This window comes from Aulostomus chinensis, chromosome 10 (assembly GCF_037954235.1).
Source record: "Aulostomus chinensis isolate RoL2024-O1b breed Wild chromosome 10, RoL_Achi_v1.0, whole genome shotgun sequence".
In the NCBI taxonomy this organism is placed as follows: domain Eukaryota; kingdom Metazoa; phylum Chordata; class Actinopteri; order Syngnathiformes; family Aulostomidae; genus Aulostomus; species Aulostomus chinensis.
Window position 1 is genome coordinate 585,208 of NC_141329.1, and position 19,236 is coordinate 604,443.

At 48.5% G+C, this 19,236-nt stretch overlaps 1 protein-coding gene across 6 annotated transcripts in view; it reads left to right on the top strand.

The window, feature by feature from the left end:
* grik4 (glutamate receptor, ionotropic, kainate 4) overlaps nucleotides 1–19,236 on the top strand; it is a 262,496-nt gene that overhangs the window by 204,527 nt on the left and 38,733 nt on the right. For all 6 annotated transcript variants that reach the window (XM_086215336.1, XM_086215335.1, XM_086215338.1 and 3 more), the window contains 3 exons: nucleotides 2,755–2,916; nucleotides 5,823–5,975; nucleotides 7,220–7,324. In XM_086215336.1, coding sequence (XP_086071462.1) covers nucleotides 2,755–2,916; nucleotides 5,823–5,975; nucleotides 7,220–7,324 — 420 coding nt within the window. The remainder of the gene's footprint in view (nucleotides 1–2,754; nucleotides 2,917–5,822; nucleotides 5,976–7,219; nucleotides 7,325–19,236) is intronic.

The window sequence follows — 19,236 nt, forward strand, 5'->3', positions numbered from 1 at the left end:
CCCACTGCTGAGAACCAACTGTCCTCCACTAAGCAAAGCCCATGTCACACCTCTTGTTTAGTATGCAGCCACATGTGATTGTTCATGTGAAGTGTGTGTGTGTGTGTGTGTGTGTGTGTGTCTTCTCTGAAAATCTGAATGAATGAATGAATGAATTTGAATGAATGAATTGTCTTGTCATTGTACCAGTACGACGAAATTTGCAGTACAATCCCTTAAAGTGCTGAAATAATTTAACATTAATAGCATAAGACAGAATAGACCATTAAAAGACACATTTAAAACGACACACACACACACACACACACACACACACGGCCACACACAGACGCACGCCCCCCACACACACACACACAAAAATACCATAGCAGCTTAAGGAGACCAAACAAAAGCAGCCGTTGGTCCTCCTCAGACACGCTGGTGACGCTGTGATGGCCGAGTCTCTCAGTCGGAGGGGTTCCTTCCTCCCGTGTGTGGGTGTGTGCATGCAGGCTGCCTTGGGGGGGGGGGGGGCTGCATAATGATTGTATCGTTTTCACAGCTTTCCCTCTCATGAACTATTAAGGTGCACTTAGCCAGTCATTATATGGCCAGTCCCAAAACTGGGGAAGAGCCGATGAACCGGCTCACAACTGAGCTTTGATCTCTGTTTGGAATGAAAATCGGGTTTATCTAGTCTTTTATCACCTCTGCTTTGATCTTTGGGATCTCTCTTTGTTCTCCTGCTCAGTACCACGACTCACTGTCCTGTGGCACATCGTACGTCTGTAGCCACTTGGAGGAAGTCGCTAAGAGTAAACAGGAAGCAGACATTAGATCACCGTGCTCAGCAGGGAAAAGTCTTTCCTGAAGCTGAAGTTTGTTCATAACTCATGAGGGTTACAATAAAAACATGATCCAGGAACAAGGTATAAGTCAAAAAACAGGAGAGAAGGGCAGAACTGCTAGAGGTACTAGGTACTGGAGGGCAGTGACCAGCTGAGGAGGGCAGTCGCAGGTGTAGGAGTTCACCTGGATCAGAGAGGAGGAAGTAATCTGGATGAGAGGAAACCTTAATGGCTGGCAGTGGGATTGAGGGTGAGAACTCTGCTGGACCGGTTTGATTCGTTCTGTGGCTGACTGGCTTCACTCGTTCATCTCAGACTTCGAGAGGCACACAGTGATGCAATGATGGGGAAAAAGCTGAGTGGCTGCAGCAGCCAGGGCTCCACCTCCCACCTTTGTGGCACTGAGGAGCTGAACCACATCAACCGAGCCAGGCTGCCATTTTCACTGAATATATGTTTTTAAATGTTCTCCAGCAGTTCCAGAGGAGAGACACGCCGTCACCACCTCCACAAACGCTCCGGGCCTCCTGGTTGCTTTGCCTTGTCCTCCCATCAAGCATGAACATTCTCTTCTACTGTGTCTTACTCTTCCTGCTTTCGTCAACACACAATGTGTTCAAGGGGGCTTTCAGCTGGGGGGGGGCATTAACATGTATGGAGTCAATACTACTTGTCTCCCTCCACTGTACTCCAAAGTACTTGCAGTTCATGTGTGCTGAGACTTCCAGTAGCATGTGATGACGCAACGGTGGTGAAATGTTTGTGGCAGCAGGAGTGAATGTTTGCTGGCTCATCAGTCAGAGAATGAAATCACCTTGGCTCGTCCTTGTGTCCACCAGAGGTGGGTTTCACTACACAAAGAACACGGACATACATTAAAGTGTCTTTGTCTTTGAAGTACTCTCAAATAGGCACAGAGCTCATGGACAAAATGCAGAAAGAGCCAGCCATGTATATTTAGCTTGAAGCTAGCAGTCGCAGTGTTGGTGGATCCCTGATCCTCCATCTGGATCAACCGGCCACCTGGAGAGCTGCTGAACAGACGTTTCTGGGAGGTTTAGCTGCTGTTAGCTGTGAGTCTCCGTTAGCTTCAAGCTAAATAATCATGGCTGGCTGGGAACCTCCCTGTGAGCTGGAGCTTCCTCGGTGCGCATCAGGATGCACTTTTGGGTGAAGTCTCACGTCAAATGCAGCTTGCCAGAAGGATCTGTTTAATCAGAACGTGATGAGCTTCCCACTCAACCCACTCCTCACACGCCTGGGCGCCCTCACCTCACACACACCTAAACGCAACCTTCCCTCCTCCAACCGCCACCCCCCTCCTACCATCAGGATCCCTGGCCTCAATAGAAGACAGACATCCTGCATATGACAACTGGATGGCGCAGAGGCTGGCAGGTGAAGGTGACCACCTGAGGGGGGAGTGGGCTCTGACACTTCCATTAACCTTCAGGAGCTATCTGCCCCCCCTCTATCTCTGCCTGTCTTCTGTCTCCAGCTCCGCCTCAAAGGAGAAGAGCCAAGAAAACAAATGCCTGTGTTTTTCTCTCATCCTGACCCGGAGCATTTCAATATGCCGTGGATTTCCATCTGTCTTATCGACTCGTGTCTTGTCCTCGCTCTGTTTCCCCATTTCCTGTCTCCAGTGTCTCTCAGCCTCCTCCTGTCTGTTGCTCTTCAAATCAAACTTGTGAGCATTCATATGAAGACCTGTGTGTCAGGAAATGACCTCGCACAGAGGACGTGACCAGTAACTGCAGCTTTCTCGCATCGGTCAACAGCAACGATAGTGAACGTAAATGGAGACTAATTCAGTTGAATGCAACCACGTGTGTTGACGTGTTCCTCCTTTTTAGTATGTCAAGCTGTTTCGGTCCATCATGGCAGACTGACAGCTCATCTCCTTCTGTCTCCCTCTGTCCTGCAGGAATTCTCTTTACTCCGACTGGACGATGTGGTGGACCAGCGCGTCAACATAGTTGGGTTTTCTGTCTTCAACAAAACTCATCCCTTCTTCCAGGATTTTGTGCTAAGCCTCAACCGTTCCTGGCAGGAGAACTGTGACCATGCACCCTTCGCTGGCACTCCAGTTAGTCCACACAACACACACAACACACACAAAGAATAGTGAAGGAACTTATTTACTCCTCTAAAATACCGTCACTAAAAATGACAGAAATATACAGCGATGACATTCATCAGTTTACTGCTGCAAGACGTGTTCCAGACAGCTCATTAGCGGCGTTTGCCGCCCTCTTGGTTACATGTATAATGGCGTCTCGCCTCAGAGGAAATGCAAAGTAAAAGTTCTCGTCTCAACAGTGTCTGGAGCTCAACATTTACCGCGGCGCTGCGCATATGTGAGGGAGTTAAACAGCCTCTAATCACCAGGCTGTTTATAAGTAGAGAAGCTATCATGTAGCGAGCGCCTGTCTTAGTCTGCCTCACCACTGCTTTAATTTCAGTCAGCATCTCCAGGCAGAAAAATTGTGCCTCATTCTTGTTTTTGCTTCATCACACTTACTTTATGAGACAGACTTGAATTTTCACTGAGATTCAGCAAGTAAAATGTCATAAACTACCTGCATAAACGTGACGAGAGCCAACTCTTTGAAACCGCCTGCTTTCTAAAGGGAACCCAATTAATCTGGATTCTCTGACACTCTATAATCCCTCTCAGCCTCTTTCCTCCGATGGTGTCACAGCAGGAAACGTCGTCTGTCCCACGCTCGGACGACGTTTCCTTCGTCGCCAGCTCTTGAATTCCTCCTCGAAGTTCGCTGCTTAGTTACGTCTCCAGTGGCATTAAATTCACCCCAACATCATATTAAATATTCACCTCCACTAAGACGATCATGTGGCGTCAGCGTCAGCGGGATAGGTCATCACAGGTACACCCAGGTAGATACGGTACAGGTAACAACTCGCGACGCTGAGGGTGGTCAGGAATAAATCTGGTCAATGACACAACAACTTGACTAGGTTTTGGGACTGATCCAGAACCAGATTTGAAATGCTAAAATGGAACATGCATTTAACCCTTTCAGGAAAAACTTGACAAAATGAGTTCTTTGTGTATGTTTCTATCAACATCCTGGCCGGTTTTCCTTTTACTCTCCTTGTATCCTGTTTCAATCAAGTCCATCAAAGTCCAGCAGGTAGACACCACATATGTGGGTCAGAAAGTACAATTAAATAATAATAAAATATATAATTTTCAACAAGATTTAGAAATAATTACAAACAGAGCAGGAAATAACGCATGTGAGTAAAAAATGCAGCTTCTACTGGCAGTTCCTGGTTACATCACAGGTTTCATTGGGAGAAAATCGTTCACTCAATTAGTGAATAAATCTCTTTGTGTTTGAACTGGAGTGAAAATGAAACATAATATTGCAACACGGTGGTCCATTCATCCATCAGCCCTTCCTGTTGTACACACGCTGGGCGATGAAAGAGGTGGCGGCGGGTCAGAGCGCAGCATGAAATCACAGCAGGTCACTCAGATACGTCTGAGCTTGCAGCAGCCGGAGCTTGTGACTAATTAGCTAATAACCAGAGAGAATAAAGACCGGTGGCACGAGTACAAGGAAGTGATTAACTCATGGCAGTGTACACACTCGTATCTGCTGTCCTCACTGTGACAGTAAATAGGTGTGAGGGAAATGGACTGGGTTCATACAGTAAACAGCAAACGCACTTGTCTGACCTCTTTACTTTTAATGCGTTTCAAGATAAAGACGTGATGGAGCCAGTCGATCATAAAGGGATTCTACATCAGCAGGTTCACAAGAGGACACTTTTATGGGAGAGAAATTATTGTAGAGCAAATAATGTTCCATTTACGTGGTGTGCAGTTGTAGGATGATGATTATCTTCTCATCTCAAAGTCTTAAAAGCAAAATAATTACACAGACACATATATTTCACATCTTTATTAGAGGCTAAGATGTGAGTAGGCGCATGTCTGTTTGCATGTTCCAGAAGATCAAACAAAACAAAAAAGGCTGCGAGGTTTTAGAGATAATGAGTGCAGCTCACGCGTGCCACCGACAATCTCAGGAGCTCCGAAGTACCGTCAAAATCAAACAGAACTCAGGAGCACAAATTATTTACGGATTCAGTTGCAACTGCGGCACTGAGTCTTCAGTCCCTTTCAGTCTGGAGCTGCTGTTCACCAACCGAGACAGGCTTCCCAACTACACACCCTTCACTGACTACTGTTTGAAGACTCTTTCGCCACGCGTACCTCCAACAATGGCCCTCAGCCCATAAACTCTCATTTGACTGATCTTGTGGCTCCGCAAAGATATTTGTGTTCTCAGATATGAACAATGGAAGAAGCTCCGGACCTGTCAGAGTGTCAGCAGCATGCAGAGACCTTCACGTCACAGACATTAATGCATACGTGTGGAATATCATCAGAAACGCTGTTTAACCTTGACTAACCCACTGCTGTAACTTCAGGTGTTCCACCAGCCAGACGTGTTCCTCACAGGTTCCTGGGCCTGAGCGCTGCACCAGGCACATCACATGCCAGGGACGCATCCTCTCTCGCTCCCTGACACAGATGCAGACCATTGGGTCTTGGTCTGATAATGCAGGGCCTCATGCATTTTAATCCAATGTACATACAGCAGGATGCAGCGGTAGCGACGAAGAGGCTGTTTGGACAGCGAAGACGAGAGAGAAGGCTGCCGCTCCCACTCTTCTGGCTCCGGCTGAGAGAGTCAGGTGGTAATGGGAATGGCCGGGGTGTGCCAGCTTCCCTGGGAATAAGAGCAGAAAGGACAGAATCTCCCTGAGACAGAGACAGAGACGGTTTTCAACGCTGTCAGCAGAACAGAGTTCTTTTAATGATCTAAGTGAATAATCTCGCCGCCACTCGAGGGAAAGCTTAACCCTTCACTGACCGCCAGCCGCTGACATGTTACACTGTGTGCTTTGTGTTTCTGCAGTTTGTGTGCGTACACTTAATATATTCTACCCCCCCAGCTCTCCTCGGCTCTTCTCTTTGATGCGGTATACGCGGTGGTGGCAGCGGTCCAAGAGTTGAACCGCAGCCAAAATGTTGGCGCCACTCAGCTCTCCTGCAAGTCCTCCAAAATCTGGGAGCATGGAACGAGCCTGATGAATTACCTGAGGATGGTAAGGCTGATGAAAGTAGCCCACTGCAGCGCCCCCACACACCTTAGTGACACTGGCAAAGGTTCTACTCTTGTTTGCTGAGGGTTGCGTAGATGAGGCCTTGAATCTCTCTCGTGTCTCACGTTCGTTCATCAAGGTGCAGCCATCAGTTTACCTGCATGGTCAGTGTTACTGCAACAAGCAGGTTGATCACGTCATGACCCCTCGGAAAAAACACCCGCACCTGGGTTCAGGCTGAGGTGGACGGTGGAGCAGCAGGACATGAAGTGGGCCGTGGCGCCGCTGATCCTCCAGTCGTGATTGGCACTAGAAGGCCACACGAGCAGAGTTGTGGCTGCTGAACCAGGGAATTCATGTGTCCACCACCTAGTTGGTGGGGTTTCCATGGTGATGGGAGTGCTGAGGGGTTTCTGGGGTGAAGAAGGTTTCTGAAGGTTCTGCTGAAGGTTTCAGGGTCTTTTTACACCTGAAAACAAGATGCTGTGTCCAGCATGATGCTTCGCTCAACTGGTGACCTGTTGGCTGGGGCTCCGTACGAACCAGACATCAGAGTGGTTCATGTATTCATGCGCTCATCAAACTTTGGCAGGAAAATGAGTATTTGACAAAGTGTCCTTTGATCGTGAGCCTTTTCCAGTGTTTTTGTTGTTCCGTTATTCTCCACTTATAGGAAGACAAAGGGCAGGAAACGGCGTCCGTGAACGTCAGATAGCGAAGCTTGATGAGACGTTCATGACTGCTTTACTCGCTGCTTGTCAATTGTGTGTTTGAGGGCTCAGCTATTTTAACAGAGGTAGTAATGTCTAGTTGGCGCTCTCATCTTCGATACACTTCTGATCCACCAGGTCACTTCATATCATCTCTCCGTTATGCAGAGAGACAAACAGAGAGGGAGATAAAGACGAGCTGTCAGGGAATAAACTGTGCTAATCTGCTGGTGAGGAAGGCTGGAAGTGACTGGGCTATCGAAGCACTGCGATGTGACATGTATTCGATATCGGACTGTTTGGCTTTCTTTCCCCAACAACAAAGACCTGAGTGATGGCTCTGCTATTTTGCTGTAATTTGAAAACATTACAGCTTCATCTTCATATTATTTTGAATTTGACATATTTCAGGAAACTGATAGTGAGCCAGAAGTGCTAATGTGGCCTCCAGTCGGAGCTTTAATTGCTGCTGCTGGCGAGAGGGAAGCAGGATTTATTGGCGAGGCCTTTAACGTGTGGCTGTCTCTGTGTTGATAGGTAGAACTGGAAGGTCTAACAGGACACATTGAATTCAACAGCAAAGGCCAGCGGTCCAATTACGCCCTGAGGATCATGCAGAGCAGCAAGGACGGCCTGAGGCAGGTAAAGTAACTGCACTCTTCCAAGTCTGATGTGAATATTAGATGTGAATATTACCTGATCAGTGAAGACGTGGGGCTTCCGGGGGGGCACGACCTCTGGCAGAGCTCACAGTCGTCCCCACGCCAGTGATGTCACTGCAGCAGGTCACCTGACCTGTTGTGGTGCAAGTACCCTCCGTTATTCTTGCAGCAGGCTCGGGTCTCCATCAGTCAGTGAGGTGACGGTGCTGTGCTGCGTCTCTGCTTCATCTTCAGACGTTGGGGTTATCATGAGGACACGTGGAGCTGAAAATACACCGTAGCAGGAGCGGCTCGTGGGTGGCATCGCTAAATAACTCGCTGCTTGGATCTCAGGCTTGTAGCTCAGTCGTGTTGTGTAGACGCCACCAGGCGTTTCCTCCGCGCTCAGAGAACCAGCCACCACAGCCACACACAGCCCCCCCGACACCCCCCATCTGCATACACGTGGAAATACATGGTAAAAATACACGTATACTTGATTTAGTCACAACTCTAGTTTTTGCCCAAGTCAGGACATGACGAAAAAAAGACGTTATTTCCATTTTGCCCAAAGACACTGAATATTATAATTAACACACTTCATGAAAACAAAAGTGATGATGATGATGATTATAACAATGATGATAACAGCAACAAGAATGAAAATAATAACAATAATCGTCGGGAAGGACTAAACAGCTGGTGGGGGAGGGTTTGTTTTGGAGGTGTGTTTGATGGATGTTGGTAGTTGTGGCTGGGGATGTGTGTGTGTGTGGGGGGGTTCAGAGAGAATGAGGGGTGTGGTGATTGCCTTGCCCCTAACTTCCCCATCTACCATCTCGCAACACTCCTGGGGGGCTGAGGGTGAGCATGAGTACCAGATGAAGCTGGTATCAGGAGGAGAGATCCGGCTGCGCTCCTGTTGCCTCTGATGACGGCAGGGAGGCGCCCCAGCGTTCACCCCCCTCTCCATAGGTAGAGCTCCTCATATGAAACACAAACGTCTAGTTTTGATTTTGTACGTTCGTGCGTGTGGACAGAAGTTGCTGTTCTGTGCTTGGAGCAGGACAACGCTGAACAATGTTTGGGACAAACTCAGAGAATATGTTAGACAGGGAGTAGAGGAATACGCTCAATGAGTGAGAGGCTGTGACACCAGACTTTCCTGTCACACAGCGCTACTTGTGCTTCAACAGAAATGTGTCATTGACGACTGGTGAGAGTAACGAGGAGGCCTGGACGCTTCAGAGCCACAGAAGCATTCACTGGAAGCACCGTGAAGACTGTAGGTGTGCGAGAGCTTTGCAGTCTGTGTTCATTTCCTGGAAGACAGTCAGCAGGCTCGTCTAGGACAACACACACACACACACACACACACACACTCAGGCACCTGACCCAGCAGACGTCTGCGTCCCTCTCTCTTGTTAGCACTCGCCAAGACTCCGTGTTTTCATCGTTCATCTTGATGTCTTGTGCTGAAAGGCAACTGATGAACTGAAATGTGATCCTTCTAGAATAAATCAGGGTTTACATGCTACCAAACAACAACAACAGGCTGGTATTTGCTCCAGAGCCCCGTGTGTGACCCGCCAGCTGTAGTGAGCCTGAGGTAGTTGTTCTTACTCTATGATGGCAGCGACACTTTGACAGTTCCAGGAGGAATAATTCAGTTTTACACCTCCGTGCTCTGAGTTGTGGTGAGCTGCTGCCTGAGAACGAGAACAATCTTTACCAAGTAGATACCATCTGCCTTTATTAACCTTGCCCCCTCCACAGCCCCTCTTCATCCTGGCAGCGGGCCAGTCCCGCACCGCCTTGCTATCATGCCTGATGTGATGATTTCAGCCAGAAGTGTAAAGCAGCCGTGCCAGCTACGTTCTTGTGGGGGGGTTGAGGAACGCCTGCGGCTGCTAACATGGGAGGTGTGATGGTCATGACACGAATAAGAAAAATGGTGCGCACCGAAAAACACACACACACACACACACACACACACACACATTTGCACCTTCACACAGTTGTGTTGGAGCAGATTTGTGAATCCATACATGACATGTTGAGGGTTCCGGTCTTTCTTGGTGCTGCTAGAACATAACAACTAGGGATTTTTACAATTCCAATTGCATTTTCGATTCTGCTCAACGATTCGGCTCTTAATTGATGCTCTTATCGGTTCTCATTGGGAAAAAAAAGGAAACCTAACAGTCAGACTCCGTCGCTGGTCGTGGTCAACTAACCCTAACACATGAGAAGTGTGTTAACGTTAACTTTAACGTTAACAGTTAGTAATATTGGGTTTTACAATGAGACGCATGATGCTAACACGATAGGCAGCCTTAGCAGGTTAGCTACCGGCGGTATTAACAGCAGAGGACGTGCTAACGTTGCCACCGCTGCTGGGTTGAGAGTCACTGGAGCAGATCGAAAATGCGACATTCATTCAAAGTTATCGCAGGCTGTGTGCAGATGTTCCTGCACAGTGGAAGGATCCTCCTCTTTGCAAGTACTGCTAGTTGCCCTGTTGTCATCCTTTCTCATGAAATGTCACCAAACAAGCGTTTGTTGTTTCCTGCTGGCTGACCAGTGAATGACATCACCACGCAAGTTGCGTAGCTCGCGTGAGCAATGCAATGTGTGTGGTGATGTCATTCACGCCAACTGGAATCGATAAAGGAATCGTTTGTAAAAGCGGCGAATGATTCCATGGAATTGAAACAAGAACTAGCTTTCGATTCCCATCCCTAGTTAAAACCGTTGCACCTGAAGGAAGCTAATGAGCAACACCCACGCAGAGGAAGTCAGACCAGCAGAGTACTGCAGTATTGTAGTACTGCAGTATTGTAGTACTGCAGGATTGTAGTACTGCAGGATTGTCGTCTGAATCTGTATTTATTGAAGCGGGGCTCTGAGACTGGAGCCTCGCACGTCTGTAAACTCTTGAAGCCTAAAATCCTCATCTAGGTTTCAAACTTCCTGCATCATCCTGCATCTTTGTCTGGTTGGATTTTGTCGGCACAGTAATTTAACCAGCAGCTTGTGTGCTGGCAGCCAGGCAGGCTGATGTTGATGATGGTGGTGGGGCGGAGCTGGCGTGGCAGCGTCCTTGTCCCTGGCCAAGACGCCACTGGAACCTTTAATTAACAATCCACAGTGGAGGAGAGATAAAGGAAGAGGACAAGAGGAAGACAGATGGAAAGAAAATGTGACAGAGGCGATGTGCAGGACAGAAATAGTGCAGAAAGAAGAGAGGCAAAGACAAAACTGGAAATAGTAAAACAATATTTCTGTTTCTCAAGTTACAGCTTTTTTCTTTTACACACTAATTTAACTGTCGCCATAACTCACACTAAAGGCAACACTATTGACCTTCACTCCTATTCCTCACTGGAATGACTAATCATATTATTTCCAGGGAACAGAGTCTAATCCTCTCGATCCTGCGTCTGTTCAGGAGCCGGTGTAATGAGTTAGATAAAGGACTGGAACAAGAGCTGGGGCTCGTGTGAGTGTATGCTTCCTTCTCCAGCTGACATGAACACAGGGCTGGCCTGGGAAACAGAACTCTCAGGAAGAATTCAACCTGCTCTCTCAAAGAGCAGCCCACGTTCTCCTCACCGGGAACGTCAAGAGGCAGAACCGGTTCCTAACTCACAGGGACGGTGCGGGCACCAGAACCCACCACCAGCTATGCAGAAGCCCAAGCCTCCCCCGGCCAGGCTAGGGTGAGAGACTCTGTGAGAGGCTCTGCAGCCTCTGAGGAACATGGAGCTCACTGGCAGCACCGCGCGGGGTCAGCAGAGGAAGCTGTAGAATCAGTACCTGGGGTGCAGAGGCTGCTGCATTTGTTCCTTTAGTGTGTTTCCCCGTTTGTGTTTGCATACGTGTACGTGTTTGTACATTCTACCAGTGCATTGCTGGTTGGGCTGCCAGCAGTCAAATCCTGCAGATAATTGCTAATTAAGTTGTATCAGAAAGGTAATTAATAAAGGGTTAGGGTTGGAAATCACCTGAGGAAGAAGAGAACAACAGTTGAGTTTGTCAACCAGACAAGGCTGAAAGTATTTGTTCTCCCCTGTTTCAGGTTTTGGTGACTTAAACTCACAACAGTCTCAGTGACAGAAATGAGACTAAAACCTCCAGAGATTCTGAACTGACAGTAAAGTTGGCACTCGATGTAGTCAACTCAAACGAGCAGGCCTTGTTCCTCCACAAAGGAATTCTCTCCAATGTTCAGCTGCTCTTCGCCCCAAATCACACGCATTTCTCCTCCACCTGTTTAGGGACATTTGACCGTGTGTTGCGTAACCCTGATAAGCGTTATCCAGCCCCATGGAAGGGCCATAAAAAGAGGAGGATCCCTAAACGTGTGGCAGGTGGACTCAGTTTGAAACAGCACCTCCCAGCCTCAGAGGTACTCAAAGGCTTTACGATGTCGCCTGATTGAGCCTCACACAGCCGGAGGAGGCTGCAGGTACCAGCCTGCTCATCTGCAGCAATCAGGGCTTCAGCATCTTGCTCAAGAACACTTCAACAGGGTCACCAGGGACATTAGGATTGAACCAGCAACCCCTCGGTTACCATGCTGCCCCAGATGAAACAAACAAGGACTACATTTGATTTGGCTACAAGATTATATTAGAAACAGCCAGCGATACAAACAGTACAGAGAGAAGAAGCAGCTTTAAGTTGGAGGCTCTGAGCGACTTCAGAGCAGCAGGACGTGACTCCCAGCAAATTGTTCTCATTATCAGTTCCACAGGTGGTTCACGGAATCTGGAGCTCAAGAATAGAAACGTCTGACATTCCCACACACTCATGATGGCTTTTCTGAAGCTTGATGGCATCGGAGCAAGTTCAGGTGCCGCTGCTGTAAAACAAAGGTCAAGAAGGAAGAAGAGCATCCTAGAAAATATTAAGTTGCACCATCGTCACTGGGATATTTGCCACCTTATTTTACCCCAATGTGGAATATTGTGCATCACTGGGACCCTTCAACAAACTTCTGTTTTTCTTCATTCCTGAAGTAATAGAAAGCCCTCCCCAGGCGATGTGGAAACTCCCTAAAGTGCCTCAGGCGGATTTACTGAAATAGCAAGTGTCCCTGCTCATTTATTCTCATTTGATTATATTCGCTGCATTATAAGTGCAACACCCAACTGATTAGCTTCCAACTGCAGGTGCCTCGTGTTTGCGTTTCCTCATTTCTCCTCTGAGTTCCACCCAGCAGCTGCGTCTCACGTCATGTGGCGTCGGATGTAAATAACCCGGATTCCTCGGTGCGCTCCGCTTTCTTTAACCTTGGGTATTGATTTTTGTTAATGGTGTCACATTTTAGTCGCATGTTCTGGTTTCTGTACAATTTCATCCCCCAAAGTGAATCATTCTCAAGAGATCATCAATGCAGCGTTGAACCTCATCCAGGTTCCTGAATCATCAGGTGAACATTTAAAGGCAGATAAATCATCTCCAGGCGTCCTTGTGTTGCGTCCTCAGAGATGGAGCCAGGACAGAGGGAACCCTCCGTGGTGGCCTGCTTCCATGTTTCAGGGGAAGGATGATTGCCTGAATATGTTATGCACACACACACACACACACACACCCTCCATTAGCATGAAGTGATTTGAGTGGTGTTATTCACACTAAACTTCCTCTAGTTAAAGGGGAATGTGCTCGTTCAGTTCCTCTCTCAATTGTATTGGATTTATTTATTTCCTGTCCGCGCTGCTCCTGAGTTTGTTATGGCAATCGTCTCTTTCTGCCCCTCCCTCCTCCACACCCCCCCATCTCTGAGAACACTATTACTCTTGCTGCCCACACCGCCGTGAATGCAGATGCACTCAGTTCAATTTCTCTGCGCTGCTGCAGAGGGGGATGGGGAGGGTGTCAGAGAGGTGAGGAGGGAATCTAGGGGGATGGAGGGGGTGAGGAGGATAAGAGGGTGAGGAGGTGCACAGCAGTATGACAGATTGGAGACTGCCTCCCTTTCCTCTTTTGAAGGACTGTCTCTCCCCCATCTCTCTCTCTGCCTCTCTCTTCCTCTCCCCCTCTGTCTTTCTCTATGCCCCCCCCCCCCCCAGCCGCAGGCTCCCCATGTCAGCCAGAACTGATCCAGGATCTGACACGCCAGCGTTCAGCTGCTGTCAGCATTAGACTGAGACCCTCTGGTCTGGTCTGGCAGGTGGGTTCCAGCATGTTCTGGATCTCAGGCTGAGGGTGAGGTGGCAGCTCTAATAGGTGTAATGGTTCTCCAGATGGCCTCCTAAAACAAGGTGTTCTGCTGTTCTACATAAATTCCTGACCCCCAAAACGAGTTTTGTCATGAATCAATTTATATGTGTTTTACGAGGGTCAGAGCCTGAAAGGGAGCCACGTTATCCTGTAAAATTTATAAGGTGACATTGAGATGTGGAGGCTTTTAATGCCTCTGAGAGCCCCTGACAGAGCCGTCAGCCAAGGAGAACGGCATGGCGGTTATTTGGGGACAAAGCAAACATCACTTCAATTCTCCAGCAGTGGAAAGAGAATAATGGTGAGTACATGCAGTGTTCATTTGCCGGCAGGAAACCCCCCCCCCCCCTGTGTTATTTCACTGTAAATTAAAATAGTCTTTGTGGAAACACCTCGGGGGATGACATCAAAACGCTACGGAGCCACCTGGAGAACTGGCTCCTCCTCCCGCTGAAACTGCAGCTCAGCTGCTATGATGTGATAGAAAACCATAACCTGGTTGCAGTGTTCAGCTGCGCATCGCTGGTTTGGGGTCAGTGTGTGTTTGAGGGTTCACCGCTGACTGACGTAGACACAAGTCCTCATGACATTTAGTTGTCATGTGAACTGTTGAGCAAACAACCGACGCGACGCTACACAGGACAGGTGGCGTTTGCACGGAATGGAGGAGGAGGTCGTCCATGTAGGTCCAGGGTTGGGGTTAACTGCTGTCAAAAGACACAAACTAATCCAGGAAGCAGGAACAGCCGGTCAGTCATGTGACTTTAGCTCCAACTGAGGGAGTTTGTTTCTATTCAAGCACTTTGGATCATGTGACCCTTGAAGATGTTCAGGGGTCAGACTAAACTCTTGATGGCGGACGGCACACAGTCGTATCCCGCCAGGGCGGTGCTGACAGCTTCCTCTCAGCTTTGGAACATTTCGAATGATTTAGCTGCGATCAATCATCACGGCAAAGAGGCTGACAAATACCTGACTTGCCTTTCATCTCTGCAGGTTAACCACTCTCTTATCTCCTTGTCGGGGCTGGAGACACTCCTCCAGCAGGGACTTCAGCTGCCTGGGAGCTCAAATTAGTCGTGTGAATTCAGTGTATTTTTCTCCATCACTTCTTCAAACCACCTTCGGCAAGCTTGTTTCTTATGTTCTCTCCCCCCTGGGGACTTGCTTCTTTCATGTAGCTTTAATTTCACTGGCTTTAGTGATAATCACTGTTCTACGGGTTTTAGAGATAGAAGAATGTGTTTTGATGTAAAAAAAAAAGAAAAAAGTATTTACAGGATAAAAGCCCTCTTGCTGTACTGGCTGTTATGTTTAGTCAGAATAGCTGTGCGTCCGCGTGCCTGCAGCCCCTGACCGTCACCTCCAGTATTTATTGCTCACCAAGCTGTCGCTGTTATGAGTTGAATGTCCTGAGAGCTGCAGGTGATCCTGGAGGTCAGAGAAGCTATGAATTTTGAGAAGAGATGGTGTGACTGCCAGCAAAAGTCGCTTTTATTAGATTTCTTGTCATTTCATTTTCTTGGATGTAGATGAATATTAATCAGGAGTCATAAATGTAATCTAATGTCGTATGATCTGAGTCATTAGGCCCTGAACCACGTACCAGCTCCTGATCAGAGTCCCATTCAGCGACAGAGGCTCTGGCAGACTGAAGCGGGAGCAGGCCGGTGTTGTTTTCACCTGGATTATTCACAGTCAGATATAGTCACTGTTTCCTGCAGATTCATTCTAACCCTTTGAGGAAATGTTAAACTGGTCAAAGGGAAGATTTGACGCAGTGCAGTCTCCTGAGTGTGTAGAAACACGTCATCGGCCCAGTGTGTCTCCGGCATGTTGTGGCACCATCCAGAGAAAAGCCAGTGTGGTTGTGAGCAGTCAGAGAGATCAACCAAAATTAATGTGATTGAACTGAATCATCAACCTGTTCAAAGTCTCTGTGTGCTGAATCTGCATTTACGCATTGAAATCCACATCAAAAGTGTCAAAGAAGGAGCTACACACACACACACACACACACACACACACACACTCTTTCTCTCTCCAGCTCTCAGCTCTCTCCTTTGTTTGGTCGCTGGGAGACATACAGCAGTCCCCTCTCCACTTTTGTTTTTCTCAGTTTACACTCTGCAGCCTGGAGATGGGGAATAGATCAAACGCAGGATGGATGAGCTGTTTTGTAAGATCCTCCAGTCTTAACGGATTTCAAGGCTGGGTGAGACTGTGGATGTGTTGCTTGGATGGGCGTGTGTGTGTGTGTGTGTAGTAGAAATGTACATGTGAATGTATGTGTGTGAGTGCCTACATGTTGGTGTCAGTGTTTAAGTCCTCTCATAAACAGGTTGTGTGTAGAAATGCAGAAATGTTGTTACAGGGAATCTTTAGGTTTGTTTTCTTTTGAAGTAGCGGTGACCAATCGGGCGGCCAGAGTGAGGAGCTGAAACGTGTCCGGTCTTCTAGGAGACGGCGTTCATGTTCCTGACCTGTCCGTCACAGACGCTGGAGGTTTCATTTAGAGTCAGACATGGGGAGGGACGTCACACCAGCACAGGTAGGATGAAGAGTTTGAGGGTGGGGATGTGGGGCATAAGTGGACTGCTTGTCCTCATGGGCCGGCTGAGGGACGCCTCGAGCCGGGGGCCAGGCTGGCTGAGGAGCGCAAAAAAACTGCTGCTCCGCCGGTTAAAGAATCAGGGGTGCCCCAGCTCCACGGGGGGCGGTGCCCCACTGACCGAGTCCGACTCTGAGGCAGGAGAGGGATGCAGCGGGCAGGCAGAGAGCCAGGCTGGGGGGCAGCGAGCTGAGACAGTGGCTGATGACAGTTGGGCTGTCCTGAGTGTTTCAGCAGGAGGAAGGAAAGACAGTCAGGCAGCAGCGTAGAGGAACCTGACCAAAGGCTGCTGGTGTTCAGGTAGGAGGGGCGAGCCTGGTGTCATGGAGAGGGTTGCTGGTAAGGACGTGGACGAGGACTCGGTCACAGACTCACAGCCACACGGTGGAGGTCTGCACTCACTGAGAAGATGAACCATTTCCTAGATTAGACTTTTGGAAAGTCTGGGAAAGTTTCTGATTATTTTCCAGACACAAGTGAGTTCATGGAAAGTGTGTGAGCTGTGCAGAAGTTGGTTGTGTTGATGGGTTGGACTGTCGCCTCCACCTGATGACATCATCACTCTCTCAGTCTGGTATGCATCAGGCGAGGCTGGGCTGTTTGAATTTTAATGGTGGGAGGGGTCCACACAGCAGGGGGTTGTTGCAGAAATGCTCACACAGAAGGGTTAGACAGAGTTTTCCTGCAGGAACCGCACAGTGATGGAGAGAATGAGAGAGCCTGGGGTTTGTGGTGGGGGGGCCGGCATGTTTGGTCTCATGGACTCGTTTCTCTGCTGGTGCCAGGCGGAGCAGGAAGGAGGACAGGGCCTGGTGGGTCTCAGATCACGGCTGTCAGACTGCAGAGGGCTCAGAGACTGGGTTAGGGTGTGGCCTGCCCTGGATAGATCCTGCCTGTGTGCTGCTGAGGAGGGCTGGACGCCTGGGATACGATCACCATTGTTCCTGCGGCGGCCCGGGTCCATGGATGCAACTGGTCTGACGCTCCTTGCCAGTCTGTGCTACAGGCGCAGCAGGTTTTAATGCTCCAGCAGAAGCTGTGATGACACCGGGGATGTGGCTGTTGGAGGAGCCTCTGTTTGGGAACAGTTTCTTCACATCTCAGGTCTTGTCCTCGGTCAGCTGCGATCCAGACTGAGGGGGGCTGGCTTTGTTAGGCTGGGTCATCTCATGAAGACCTCAGTCACACATCCAGCTGAAGTACTTCCCATCAGGTCCTACAGCCTGCTGCTCAGGCTGGTGGAGGAGGTCTGGGCCTCACTGCCAGGAGCCCTCCAAGTGTTTGCTGAGGGTAGGTCTCCATCAGACCAACGGGATGAGGACTATGACGATCTCTTTCCTTCCCTGACTGTCTCTCCTGCTGTCCTTACAGACCCCGGAGTTGGGTGTTTTTGAGACTCGGGGGCAGGGGGGGCAGCTTATTGTGTCAATGTGAAGGTTTTAAATCTACGCACTCTGGCAGGGGTGAAGGTGTCGAGGTGGACAGAGTTTTTTTAGCGTGGGATCGTCCGAGGGGCTGTTGGCGGTCCCTGTACAAACCAGAGAGGGTGTACAGGGACCAGAGCTACAAGCAGGTATCTGGTGCACCTCAGTCCTGATGTAGGGGATGGCTGTCCCCTCTGCTCCCTAACAGAAACAGTTCACCAAGTGTTTATTCAGTGTTCCAGACTGGCTGGGCTGGTCGGCCGACTCCAGTCATGGCTTCAGGGCGCGGGGGAGCGTTTTCTTTTGTCTTTTTATCTTTGGTCCACGCTGCCCTGCAAAGAAGAAATCTGGACACATTCATGGATGTCATGTCAGGATTGGCAGAGTGAGCTATTTGGAAAAGGAGGATAAACAGTGAGGACGCGCCTCTGATGCTGACTGGGATTTGGAAAAGGAGGATAAACAGTGAGGACGCGCCTCTGATGCTGACTGGGAGGCTGGCGGCTGGGCTCAGGCTCAGGTGGAGCTGGAGTTTTACAGCCTGACACAGAGGGGTGGTGGTGTCGTGAACCTCCGGGGTGCACAGGAGGTGCTGGGCTCAGACAGGCAGAACTCTCTGGTTCTGAATTTCTGAGATTGTTTGACTTTGCTGTTATTTTTGATAACAGCAAACTGATGTAACTGGAACAACTGGAAATGACCACTGGTTTTATTGTTTTGTATTTTGTTTATTTTTGTGAGTTTCATTTATTATTTGTCAGGTTTATTATGCTTTTTGGCATAATTGCATCCTGTAGTGATTTGATAAAGAGATTTTAAAAATTCAAAAAAATTGTCTCTCTCTCTCTGTCTCTCTCCGTCTGTCTCTCTCTCTGTCTCTTTCGTCCTCCTCCTCTGCCTTCCTGCCTCCTGTGTTCAGGCTCCCCAGCCGGCTGCTCCTCATACTGTCTCATTGATTTTCTTTCTGTTTGCCAGCCTCAGTGCACCTACTCACTAAGTGATTGACATCCCTCTGCATCTTTCATTTCTCTCCCAGTCCTTTCCTTTTTGTTCCTCATGTCCCCCCCCCCCCCCTTGCCTCCCTGTTTCTCTGGAAATACACATCAGCAGTGTCACCCAGTCTCCAGGTTGAGCTGCTCAGCAGTGGTTTATTTTAATTGCAGTTTAAGAGCCAAATTAAGAGGAGCAACATCAAGCTATTTGTATCGTTGCACTCAAACACAGTCTGGTGTGTGGAAATGTGCGGCTTCATGTCCTTATGATAAAAGCTTTTTAGTCACATTGATTCTGGGTTGTGCTGCGTGTTTAATAAGCTTTTAAGTGACGCGTCAATGGTGTCGCTTCATGTGGATTCGGCCAAAGGTTCAGGCTCCTTTGACTTTGCACAACCTGATGACAAAGAATTTGAACGACATGCAGGAGGACTGAAGTTGTTTCCCTTCACATGAACGGCACACTTGCTGGACGACAACATCTTCATTTTTGTTTCTACTGTATTAACTTTTTATTCTTATCACACAAATCAATAATAACATGGAGAATTTTTAAAACAAACAGAAAACCTTTAATTTTTAAAGTAAGTACAGCAAAATTGTGTGATTTGTAGTCAGACAGGATCTGTTAATGAGCAGCCAGCTACATCGGCTCATG